The sequence below is a fragment of the Penaeus japonicus genome, unplaced genomic scaffold, assembly GCF_977035675.1.
Source record: "Penaeus japonicus unplaced genomic scaffold, GWHDUDI00000001_assembly GWHDUDI00000036, whole genome shotgun sequence".
Classification (NCBI taxonomy): domain Eukaryota; kingdom Metazoa; phylum Arthropoda; class Malacostraca; order Decapoda; family Penaeidae; genus Penaeus; species Penaeus japonicus.
In genome coordinates, this window is record NW_028234438.1 from 9,534,327 (window position 1) to 9,547,263 (window position 12,937).

Genomic DNA, 12,937 nt, shown 5'->3' on the forward strand with positions numbered 1-12,937 from the left:
AACACTGACACCAGATGCACATTGCTCTGAAAATCGTAAAATATGGTAGTTGGCATCATGACTCGAGGTGCCAACTAGCAGTTTTCATGAGATAAGATGCAAGAATATATACTTTTATTAATCATATATTTCACAAAGGAGCTGTTTATATATCCATAATATGACTTGAGGTAGTCTACATGATTAGTGGTATTAGATAGATTTTGATATCTAGCCCAGATTGATTTTGAAAGATGTAAAAGAGAATTTACCTGCGATGGTGAGATGGGAATGACATTGCTTATCTTTCATATATGTCGTTCTCGTGAATATATAATTCCTTTTTCATTTCTTATAGCTTTCTGTATGAAAAGTCATGCAAAGGCTGGGACGATTTTAATGATGACATGTGTGTGTGTGTGTGTGTGTTTGTATGTGTGTGTGCGTTTATGCGTGAGTGTATGTGTGTGTGTGTGTGTGTGTGTGTGTGTGTGTGTGTGTGTGTGTGTGTGTGTGTGTGTGTGTGTGTGTGTGTGTGTGTGTGTGTGTGTGTGTGTGTGTGTGTGTGTGTGTATGCGTGAGTGTATGTATGTGTGTGTGTGTGTGTGTATGCGTGAGTGTATATGTGTGTGTGTGTGTATGCGTGAGTGTATGTGTGTGTATGCGTGAGTGTGTGTATGTATGTGTGTGTGTGTGCGTGTGTGTGTGCGTACATGCGTATGTTCTTACCTAACGAGCTAGGTGAGTTCAAGGGGTACCAGCGCAACTAGACGTCTATCACTGTAGGTGAACAGCTTATAGGGGGGGGGGGGGGCAAGGCACGGTTTGCTAAATTTTCACAGCAGGATATCAAGTCACCTCCTTCAAAATGGGGGGCATACCGCCCTTTAGGAGGGGGGGGTAACCCCGTGCCCCCCGCAATTGAATGTCTAGAATTCTCTGCAACTTAGAAAATAAATGTACACATTTCTGTTAAGAAAATAAATGTACATATTTCTGTTAAGAAAATAAATGTACACATTTCTGGTAAAATTAACATTTTCTCAAGGTTGTTCTATTTTTCATTGATTACATTTAGTAAAATTACATTTCAAGTCGCCTCTTGTAACTCTTTTGAAAAACTTTTTTTCTTGTGTAACTCGCCATTTTCTTTTGTGTAATGTTGTAATTTTGATTTATGCGATCTTTCATCGCATTCCAATTTCTTTATTTCGGTCTTAGTAATTCAAAGATTTTGATTTTGTCTTTCTTCGTAATTCAAAGTTTGTGAACGTCCTCTTTGTTTATTCTTATTTACTCATTTTATTTGTTTATTCATTTATTTTGGTAAAGACTTATCTTTTTTCCATTTTATTCTTACCTATCAGATCTCTCTCAGAAAGTTCGATTAAAGAAAAGTGTTTGTATTCAATGGCAAAAATGTTGTTCATTAGGCGAAAAAGTACGATGTCTCTGATAATTCTGAGGTCGTTTAGTTATAGCTCTTTTGATGTTGATAAGGACGATAATTTTTTTTCTATTTCATTCTCTTTTCTTGTAAGATATGTTCAGACTTTAGTTATTCTGACGAAGTGAACAGTACCTCTTTTTCGTTACATGTCCATTTTATGAGAAGAAAATGAACTCACACCTCATCCATAGCCCATGCATGACCTACGTCTGTCTTGGTGAAACAATGAGTCCGTAAAGTTGCTGCATCAAACAACTTTTCAAGGACAGAGAAAACAAGGATAGCCTGGTCTATAGTCTCAGTCAACGCATTCCTGCAAACGATTTTTAAACGGTTTTCGGTGGTATTTGATATCAGAATGAACAAGCTAAACATCTTTAAAAACTGAGTATCTAAAAAAAAATATAATCAAAGTGGCGTCCATGAGGACTGTCGTTATCTAAAACTAAGCGTACAGCATTTACTGTCCATTACGTTGTGATTTTGCTGTGTAGCTCTTGGTTTTATAGGTCAGGGAATTACATTAGGACCAATTCCAGTGGTACTGTGTAATCAGGAAACCTAAAAATCCCGGATGGTCTACTAAGATATCTAAGTTACCCATTGATAACCATAGCATCTATGGCATACAAAGTAAAATCCAACATTTTAGTGGTCAGATCTTACTCATCCGCCCATGTGGCGCGACAGAAAATCAGAGTTCTTTTTGCTCGGCATTTTACGGCTTAGACGGATAAAGTGGAGGCCCATGCTTTAAGGAATGTCTGTCTAGTTGTGATCAATTCAACCACCAAGACAGTTTCTAGATAAAAGGACTGTTTGTTTACATCTTTTCATAAGCAAACACGTCAATATCATAAGGAAATATAAATGCAATATTTTTTCTGTAAATTTAAAGCGAGGATGGTCTATCCATGCTCCTTTCGCGTGATGTACTCCGTTTCCATGGAAACATTTACGATATACGATAGTAATTTTGCACTTTATGAATCAGGTTTTGGTTTGGGACCTAAAGTTTCCCAGCCGGCTGTGCCATTAAAACCCCCATTTAAAAGATATTTAAAAAAATTGGATTCCATAATTCGTAGTATTTGTCTGACTCGTATGCGCTTTATTAGCCTGGTTCCTTGTACTTATGCTCCTTTCAGTATTAGGTAGCATGCAAGCAGTAGCATCATGAGTTCTATCTTCTTAACCGTGCCTTCACTCGCGTTCTCCATGTCGTTTGCAAACTTCATTCCTATTCCATTTAGGGCCTTCGACTTTCGCTGCTTTGAGTTTACTTCTTGAAAGCTTTGTTTGATGATTTACCGCTTTGCTTTCGATTTCTCTGATTTCATGTACTTTAATGGTTTTAGCTATTTTGGCTCTTAATTCCTCACCTGAAGTTCCCAGAAGCATCTTTTGTTTTGCTTCTACTTTGCTGAAATTCGCTTGCTTTACTTTATAGTTTTATGCACTGCTGTACAGAAATCAGTTCCTTTTAACATTTCCTACGATTTGCGCAGCTTCCCATCACCTCTTTTCTTCTTTCTTGTTCGATTATTAATTAAGTTCATTAAGACCTACAACCAGTCTCTTTACAGTGGTTGTATGATCCTTAACTCTTTCTTCCGTCTCTTTCAGCGTCATATTACAGTGTATCTCACCTCTGTCTCCACGTTGATCAGGCTTAGATTTTCGAGGTGGCTTTCCGTACATTAAATTTTCTTGGACTACACACTTTTGGAAGATATATCAAGCAGGCTAGATTGAATTTCCATCATGTTTCTTCCGTAGGAACTGGCTTGACATGTGTTGTGTCTGTATTACTGACTTTGTAAAAAAAAAAAAAAAAAATTGATTCCCTGGTTTATTTACTGTCACGTTTACGTTCACTTACTCTATCAAGTGACCTGCCTGTTACGCCGATGCAAGATATTTATAAACATTGCAAGGGATACCGTAAAAAGTAGTTTTCGGAGATTCGCTGTGTGAATCGCTCCGGTGTTATTATAAAATCTCTTGCTAAAATTGAGCATCGTCTTTACTCTTTCTCAAACAAGGCCATTCATCCGCGGAACGATTGGAAAAACGATAGGCTAACCAAGGCTTCTTCTCTCTCATGAAAGGTAAAGTGTTTGAATCGCTTCCACTGAACAAAGTTAAGTGTTACTCAATTGAATACAGATGACCTTACCTCCATTTCCGCATGGTCATGGGGATATATGTGTGCGTATGCGTGTTTGTGTGTTTGCGAATCTACTGGAAATATCTGCCTTTTCTATGATATTAATTTGAATGTCTTCTTCAGTGATTCATCTCTCCATTATATTTCACAGGTGAATCCTTCATTGTTTTTATTATTCGAATCTCGCCAGTGTTCATTTATTGATGTCGATGTCGTTGAACTAAGTAATTGGCCCTATCTAACGTCATAATTGGGCCTATTTAAAGAAATGACTATATGATTGTACAGTTTAACATCTAGATTCGATGCCAAACTAAACTTTTGTACTTGCTTTAGGCAAACATTAAAAATATATATTGTGGTATATGGAAATTAATAATATAGACTCTCCTATATGTATACATACATATACATCTCACGACTTTTTCATATAGCACGTGAATTATACTTATGATTATCTACATTAATCTCCAATATCATAGATTATCTATGACAGATAACAAGAGAGTGATAACAATGATCAGATATTTCATGTTTCAACTATTTTTTATAACAGCAGTGAATATTTCGTTAGAATAGATTAAAATTATATGTATATATATATATATATATATATATATATATATATATAATATTGACATTTAAGTCAACATCCACTTCCAGTTTTATAATAGATTTATCAGAGAAATAATGAAATCATGGCATTCTGTTAAGGCACCATTATATCAAGTCAGGTGAATCAAAACCTCCTCCTCGTGTTCTATTTTTTATGTAATCATTTCTCTCCCTATTATTCTTATCTCTTGCTACAGGCCTACCAACTTTTCCGACACCCGCCACAGCCGTTCAGCAATACCGTCGTTCCTGGCGATTGCGGAAGCGTAACCCGCAGCACAGTCACTAAAAAAATAATAATAATAATAAATAAAAAACATTACACATCACATGAACAATACTTTGAAGAAGATAGTTAGTATAAGATTAAATATTGTTATCAATAAGTTAATCCGTATTTATGAATATCTGATAATATTGGTCTTAAAAAGGCTTATTAAAGGGATGATGGAGGAAGAAATACAAATAAAAAAAAGGAGGGTAAGTAATAATGCTTTGTAATAATCTAAACTGAAAGTCCCCCACAAAAGGTAATAACAAAACGAGGCATGATGTGTCACATCAGTTCCTTATTTCTTATTCACATGGCATGGAAACCATGTTTTTGACAACAAAATACAAGCACTAAACAAAGTGAAAGAAAGAAAACTGAAATAAGATAAGAACTATGGTCATCCTGTTCAGCCTACAGAGCCTCTGTAATGAAACTAATACATAAATAAATAAAAAGGGAACTAAGTTTCCAAAAAAAAAGTAAATAAGAGAAAACTCACTTGAAATAATAACTATGGTTGTTCTGCTCTGCCTCCAGAGCACAATACAGAGTGGTCTGAGCCCCTTCCGTGCTATTCTTCAAGATCAGCTTAGCATACGAGGCGGTAAAGAGACTCGAAAAATGTTTCCACAGGTTGGACTGGACAGTTCCCGGGTGCAGTGAGAACACTTGGATGTTCGTGCCTGTCATGGTGAGTTTAAGATCACTAGAAACAACTTTTGAAGAAGTTGGGGTTTGGTTAGTTCTTAGTGTCGTTTGTTTGTGGGTTCTGTTTGAGGGATGTGGAGGGAATCGTGTGGTATCTCTGTATTGGGCAAACGAAGACGACATGGACCTTAGAGCTTGGGATGGTGTTTTTGAGAATACGATGTGCAAGTTTTGAAGTTGTTGTTTTTTAAAGTTCTTGGGATGTTATTTGCTTGTAGGCTATCTTGGTTATTTCTTAGGGGGAGGCCTCTAAATTCTGACTGGGGGTGAAGGCCTCTACCATGCTAATAGAATGGGAAAACCTCTTGTCTTATTTGCCGAATAAGATAAATTGATGACAAAAAAGAGCCCTTGGATATAACAATAGTTTTCTGAAATTGATGGTCATGTCTTCTCTAAACTCCTGTGTGAATGTGATGCCTCCCATGATTAGCTAAAAGACCTAGCACACAATGCATCACACACAACCTACCTTTGACCCTCTTTGCAAGATGGCGAGTGAACAGAATATTGGCAACTTTGCTGTTTGAGTACGCCTGGTTGCGGTCATACCCCTTCTCGTACGCCATATCGTCGAAGGGAATCACGCCAACTAGGAAGGAGAGACGCTAACATTACATTATGTTTTGGGATTATATACTTGGTTAAAATATATCATGTCCTTTCTAAGTCACAGTCTGAACTCATTAGATGCAAAGGCACTTCTACCCTTAGGCAAAATGCTACTCGCAATTTCTGAATGAAAACGAAAGCACATCGTAATATATACATGCATACATATATAACTTGCATATACATAAACATATTTATATTGATATTTGACACTTGACCGATTAAAACGACTCACATGTATGTGCCAGAGAACTGAGGCTGATGATTCGTGCTTCCTCCGAGTGTGTGAGCAGAGGGAGAAGGAGGTTTGTTAGGAGGAAATGCCCGAGGTGGTTTGTGCCCATCTGCATCTCGAAGCCATCCTCTGTCTTGGTGTAGGGGCAGAGCATCACACCTGAAAAATACAAAAGGAAAACTCTTACATACATACATATATTTAAATATGCATATGAATACATATGTATATAAATGTGTATATGTATATATATATATATATATATATATATATATATATATATATATATATATATATATATATATATATGTGTGTGTGTGTGTGTGTGTGAAACATAGGCATACAAACATACATATCTATCTACCTAGTTATCTTTCTATAAATATATGATAAAAATAATTAAATATAAATTTGACACAAAATAGAATACCTATACATGTTAACTGGTTTGTAGATAAGGCATCAACACACATGGAAAATAAAAGATACAAAACGATGCCAAATAAATAAAATTGCGAGTATTCAAACCTAACAGCAACACTAAAACTTATCATAAACCTTTTGCAAAGATGACCTAAATCATGGCACAGAAAATGCGAATGCCCACCTGCATTATTGATGAGCATGTGAAGGCGCCTCTCTTTGGCCTTGAGCTCCTGGGCAAAGGCTCGCACGGAGGCCAGGGACGCAAGGTCCAGCTTGATCACAACCAGTTCCCCGCCGGTCTGACTCCCGATTTCCTTCGCTACTTTCTCCGCCGTCTTGGTGTCGCGGCAGGCCATGATGATCTTGGCACCTGTGGGTTGGTCGTGGGCCGGGGTTGGGAGGGTTAGCTTATTCTGTTAGTGTTAGCGAAAAGTTTCATTTTTCGTTTTTTTTTTCTTCTTCTTTCTTTTAATTTCTCTATTCTCTATCCTCTCTCTCTCTCTTCAGATGTTTCGCCGTCGGCCGTGGACGTACGTCGTGTTTCCACAAAACCGTTGTCATCAATGAGCGTTTTCACACGAGTCGACCGCGGCGAGACGACGTTCTCGAGCACCGCCTTCGCCACGGCGCCTCTTTCCAGGCGACGCACCTTTCGCACTCCACGCCGTGAAAAGAGTACAGGTTGACTCTGAATAACTTTTTGGCTCTTTTCAGTTGTTATCAACCAAATGGAGCAACAGAAATATTGATTTTATATGTGATTTACTTTGGTGAAATATAATTTTCCTTACCGACTATGACTCAGCTCGGCTGCGTCGAAATATTTCAGTCTATATTATGTTCACAGTATGATACAATGTGACAAAACTCAAAATGACTCGTGCAGTAATCAAAAGGTGAGCCCATTTGTATATAAAAGGAATGAGTGTGTATTCATAACATCTGTCTACATCGTTAGGGCGGCAGGTCTTGGACACGGCATTGGCCTTTGCGGGAACAGAAGTCTCCAGACAAGCAGTGTGATCAATGGCGCCCGAGTTCGGAAACATCCACGGCGGACGGCGAAAAGTGGATGCGTCTGAAACGGGCTTATAAATCTTATACAACTGAACATACGGAATTATAATAAAAGAACCTCCATTGCTATGCAGATTATTACCCTGGTAGCCATTGCACCTTTATGGTCACAAAATGAACGGTAGAAATGTAGTTTATCGCCATGAAAAGAACGAAAGAGAAAAAAATCAGAATGGTGTATTGCTGATAATAAACATCTTAAGTTAATAAGTGCCAGTATTAATGTTATTATCAACCTGATCACTAGATCTACCAATCAACAGGTTATGCGATATCCACAGACAAACATATCAATCTTTTAGAAAAATAAGAACATCATATGATCTCCGAAATAAACCAACCGCTCTATACACAGACAAGAGAGAAAACAAATGAGAACAAAACATCAGGAAATAAACCAATCAACCAACCAATAAATAATAATAACAAAAGGAACACTAACAACCACACCCATAACAGCAATCCTAGTGTCACTAAACGCAATAACGAAAACGAACATAAACAATAAACAAACTCACCGCGGCCACTGAGATCGCGAGCCGTCTCCCTCCCTATGCCGGCGTTGCAACCGGTGATCACGACCGTCTTGCCGTCCAGCCGCCTGGTGGAGGTGCAAATCCCGCCCGCAAGGATCCTGCGAGCGAGGACGATCATGCACGCGTGGATTGCCGTGCATGTGACGTCATTCCCTCGGAGGTAGTCGACGACAGCCACTGCGGGGAAGACCGCGGGTGGTGGTGGTTGTGATACTAATATTCATAATGGTTATTGTAATGATGATGAACCGTGTTTAGTGATAGGTAAGTTAATGATGTTAGTGACGTTCATAGGATTGTTATGTTATTGATGGTAGCACTGATAATAATATTGATAGTGATGAGGTTGATGATAATAATGATAATAATAATAATAATATGATGGTGATGATGATAAGGAAGGGGAGGAGAACAAGCATGATGTTGAGGATGGTGATGATGATAAAAATAGTAAATGATAATGGCAATGATGATGATAAAACAATTACGGTGAAAATGCTAATAACAATAATAATACATTACAATAGCCAAACCTAAACGCAGAAACACAAATAACAGAAAGGAAAATGTCAGTAAGGCTAAAAAGAAGAAAAAAGAATCCGTTACTTGCTACCATTGTAAACAGATGTATAGACGCCAAAATCAAAATATTCTTAGCTACTTTTTTTTACAAAGCGAGTAAACAATTTCCAACAGCATTATGTAATCAAAAGGCAAACCAAAACATGTAGATCTGTCGATGTGTTATGTAAATGAAATTCTCGCACTACAATTCTGCATATATCTGTAATGTTTAGCTCATATGGATGCTCCTTAAGGGGGGGGGGGGCAGCACCCCTGGGTCTCCCTCCTAATAAGTAATCATTGGTAGCTGTCAACTTAAATCCCTGTCAACTTTTAATAAAACTTTGAAATCGTTTTATCACTAAAGTTTAAAATGTTTTCCGTTCTAAGGACGACGTTGTGTTTAAAGATTCAAAGGTTGAGTGACAGTGACGGGGCGATGCAAGCACTGTATCACGTCATACTTCATCCACGTGGAAGCTCAGTCAGCCCTGGTTATGGTTCCGTTAACAGGAAGACTGTAACGGGTGATGCGGCCGCCATGAGTGCGCGTAATAGGAAAGATAACATCTGTCAACGGTGGAAATTCTCTCGAGGCCGGAGTCAAGTGCGACCGCGGGCCATCCAACACTTCATCTATTCTGTTAATTATTTCTGCTATCATCAGATCTATCTAGAAGCTTATGTTATGCTCAATCTGAAAGTAGTTAGGTCTTAAACTGGTACAAATGTTAAAAGATTTTTCAGCGCTTGAAAGTATCTTAAATCGTTAGGCTTACTGGATTGCGGTAGTTGGTAAAAAAAACAAGCTAGTAGAACAATTACCGTATAATAAAATCTAACATTTAAAGAAACAAATGCATTACATCAATCCAGGGATATAATTTGAAACAAAAGTCCTTAAGTGTATATCAGTTTCACAGTTAAATACACATTAATTTTAAAATGAATAAAAACATAACTATTCACACACGTACGCACAGGCACAGGCACATACACATATATATGTATCTTTATCAGTGCACTAGAAATTCTCCAACTCACTCAAGCCGCAAAGGAAGGCTAAAACGGACGCTTCTTGCTTCAGAAAGAAGTCCCATCCTTTCGTGAAGAACTTGACAGACAGCCAATTGAAGCTAAGTGAAGAGCGAATTGATTCCATGATAAATTGACGTTCTTCGTAAGAGAAGGTGTGCTATCTACCCTTCCCGAGTCACAACTGAAAGTAAACGCCCACAGCCTTAGGAGATATATAAAAAATGGATCGTAAATAAATGGTAGATGGCAACTCTGTGCGTGGGACAGGATGCTAATCCTATTTTAACTACTATTATCATTACACACCGGCTATCGCTGATATTGTATGATACAATAACATCATTATATAATTGGTTGTATTACACAAATTTTGATATCGGCAACAGACATCAAAAGGAATTAAAACGAAGAATTCACCATAAACTGTAACTTGCGAATGACGCTGCTCATTTGTATTTGTGATTCATAGATTATAGTTCTGGTGCTTATGTGTGTATTGTGTGCGTGAAAAGGGGGGGAGCGTGTGCGTATGTGTACGTATGTCCATGGGCGTGGGTTTGTGTGCGTGAAATACATACATAGGTGTGCGTGATTGTTTAGCTATACGGGAAATGTTTATTTTTTTCATTGTTATTTATTCTCGCAGATCTTCAGTGATTATATTCTAATTCTTCAAGCGAGTTATTCATCATCTCCAGCATTCAGTCATCGGGGCGAGTGTCGCTGATTAAGGATGATTCGATATTTCCATTTCTTCTCACGTGTGGCTGTTTGCTTTTGGTGGTGTGAAGGAAAAGGGAGGTGAAGTGAGTTATAATAACACACACACATACACACACCTACATATATATATATACATATGTATATAATATATATGTATACATACATACACACAAACACACGCACACACACACACACACACACATATACATACATATATATATATATATATATATATATATATATATATATATATATATATATATATGTGTGTGTGTGTGTGTGTGTGTGTGTGTGTGTGTGTGTGTGTGTGTTATTGGCAAAGTGCTATAAGATATAGTACTCTCATTATAGTGGATGAAGAGTTATATATCAGCGTAGGTGATGTAATCTCACATGCGAGTCAAGGTGCGAGTCACGGTGAGAACGCATGACCGCCAAAAGTACACACAGAATCAACACAGAAGGCACCAGGCTTCTTTCTCCTTTTAGCTCCGTCTTTTTCTTCGATATCGATGTTTATTTTCGTATATCTATATCTATATTTCTTATATCTAAATATCTGTATCTACCGCTCTAGCCAACTGATTGATATTTTATTGATATATCAATTGAATAGTGTGTTGCATGTTTTCTCTCATGACCTGGGTTTCCCTGCCTCCTGCATCCCCTTCCGCCTCCAGCCGCACCTGGCTCCTGGCTGCCGCTCTATCCCTTTGCCCAGATGACCCGGGACGGAGAAACATCCTAGGTTACATGTGTCGCTATACTAACAGTGAATATAAGGAAGGGCTAAGGAAGCAGACATCAGCAGAAACGAAGGACAAGGCAGAGCAGGAGAGCACACAGCTCAGACCTCCAGCCTCGCTTGGAGCCTGAGTGAACATTATCGGGCCACCCCAAGAACTAGCTCGACCAAGAACATCGCCTGTGCTCTTCTCCCATGCTTATATAAGCCTCCCCCTCTCTCCCTCTATCTATTTCCGTTTCAGCCTGTCTCTCATTTTCCCTCTTTGTCTCCTTGCCTCTCTTTTCTCCTTTCTTATTGTATGATCTCTCTATTTCTACTTCTCTCTCATTTGATCTCCTCTCTTTCTCCTTACTTCTCTATGGAAGAGACAGAGAGAGAAAATAATCGAATGAGTGTGAGATAGAGAACAAATAGAGAGATAGAGAGACTGAGATGAGGAGGAAAAGGGAAGGAGGGCTATGGGTGAAACACACATTAGTGAAGGTCAGAGTGAGAATGCAAAAAATAAAGACCTTCAGTCAATATAGACTGTTCTCTACTTCCAGAACTATGTACTGTACGCCAAGGTATTTGAAGGAATCTATCCTGCGAGTGCCAGTACAGCTACAGAGACCGTTAGGACTGAGTGCCCTGTTGTGCCCTGAGCCATAATTCACCTGTCACGCAGCGAGCGAGCCAGGCGCCGCGGTTACCCCCACCATGGGGGACAGCCGCAATGTAAACATTGAGAAGGGAGAAGCCTTGGTGGCCAGCTCTCCCTCCCCTCCCAACGCTGAGCACAGCGCCACGGATGATATATGCATACCCTTGGAAGAAGCAAGTACTGCAGCAATTGCTGCAGCCACTGATGTCAGTACTACCGATACCCCTGTGGAAGGTACTGATGAAGATGATGATACCGGCTTTACTTTAGCAAGTCGTAAACCCAAGAAGAAGAAGAAACATGAAAATGTTATCAAGCCTATACTTGCAACAAGAGCAAAATATGTTAGTCTCGCCTTCCCCGAAGGCACAATGAAATCTGCGAAAATTAAATGGCTGGAATGCGTTGGCAACAGCGCTCCGTCCCAAGGGGAAACATCCCTTGACCTCGTGCGAGGAGACACTCTCTCCTCGCCTTATATCTATGAGCCAAAGAAGGGAGGGAAATATGACGAATACCTCGTCACTCATTACAACAAGGAGCTCGCCCTTGAGGGAGTTCACAAGGCCATCAGAGTGTATAAAGATGGCCAGCCACTCAACCGCACCTGAATAGTATGGAAAGGAGAGCAACCACCTCCCAGTACATACATTTTTTTCGGAAAATACATGCCCACCAGCCACGTGCGTCCGTGGAAGGCATCCCTTGTCATTTGCTTCAACTGTATGAGAAGTGGCCATGTAGCTAAATACTGCAAAGATAAGGTACGCTGTGCAGTATGTGGTGAACAGCACAATGCTTATAAGTGTCCTCGCAATATTGTAGAGGCAGAGGGAGCCACAGCTGCCCCTGCTTTCATCCCATCATGCTTCAGATGTCGGAGGACGGGGGTGACCGCCTGGCACAGTAGAGTATTTCAATAATTGCAACTTTTGAAATGTCATTGTGACTGTACATAAATAGGCTCCATATATTATAAATATGAAATGTGAAAAAATCAGCTTGATCTGATAACGTTTAGGGGTTGCACTTTTCAATTTAATATATTACGCATTTCCGCGGAATTGGGGCCGCGCAGCGGACGAGGTCCACGCACTTTGAACTTCCTCGCTAACGTTAAGTGATGTTAGTTCCCTTCC

At 39.2% G+C, this 12,937-nt stretch overlaps 2 protein-coding genes across 5 annotated transcripts in view; both read right to left on the bottom strand.

The window, feature by feature from the left end:
• The window catches only part of LOC122254351 (retinol dehydrogenase 11-like), a 13,902-nt gene extending 13,878 nt beyond the window's left edge, over positions 1-24 (bottom strand). Inside the window, exon 1 of one of the 2 annotated variants that reach the window (XM_043018010.2) lies at positions 1-24. This exon is cut by the window's left edge and continues 173 nt beyond it. The gene's annotated coding sequence lies outside the window, so the exon portion shown is untranslated. The other variant, XM_086531744.1, reaches the window with a different exon arrangement.
• A 4,327-nt stretch (positions 25-4,351) lies between these two features.
• Positions 4,352-9,873, bottom strand: LOC122254352 (retinol dehydrogenase 11). Of its 3 annotated transcripts, none has more exons than XM_043018011.2 (7): positions 9,691-9,873; positions 8,065-8,259; positions 6,651-6,839; positions 6,044-6,202; positions 5,669-5,788; positions 4,988-5,171; positions 4,352-4,499 (listed from the first exon to the last, which is right to left on the bottom strand). In XM_043018011.2, the coding sequence occupies exons 1-7, from the start codon at positions 9,806-9,808 to the stop codon at positions 4,406-4,408; spliced, it is 1,059 nt and encodes a 352-aa protein (XP_042873945.2). In that variant the 5' UTR covers positions 9,809-9,873; the 3' UTR covers positions 4,352-4,405. The 3 variants fall into 3 exon arrangements, with proteins under 3 accessions (XP_042873945.2, XP_086387871.1, XP_086387872.1); XM_086531745.1 differs by lacking the exon at positions 9,691-9,873 and adding an exon at positions 9,644-9,662; XM_086531746.1 differs by lacking the exon at positions 9,691-9,873 and adding an exon at positions 9,624-9,661.
• Between the last annotated feature and the right edge of the window lie 3,064 nt (positions 9,874-12,937).

What these genes read in the sequence shown, in the direction of transcription:
- LOC122254352 (XM_043018011.2), bottom strand. Translation starts at nt 9,808, where the DNA reads ATGGAATCAATTCGCTCTTCACTTAGCTTCAATTGGCTGTCTGTCAAG. An exon ending in AGCCTTCCTTTGCGGCTTGA is followed by an intron (nt 8,260 to 9,690) that starts GTGAGTTGGAGA and finishes TCTTCCCCGCAG; the next exon opens with TGGCTGTCGTCGACTACCTC. An exon ending in TCGCGATCTCAGTGGCCGCG is followed by an intron (nt 6,840 to 8,064) that starts GTGAGTTTGTTT and finishes ACCAACCCACAG; the next exon opens with GTGCCAAGATCATCATGGCC.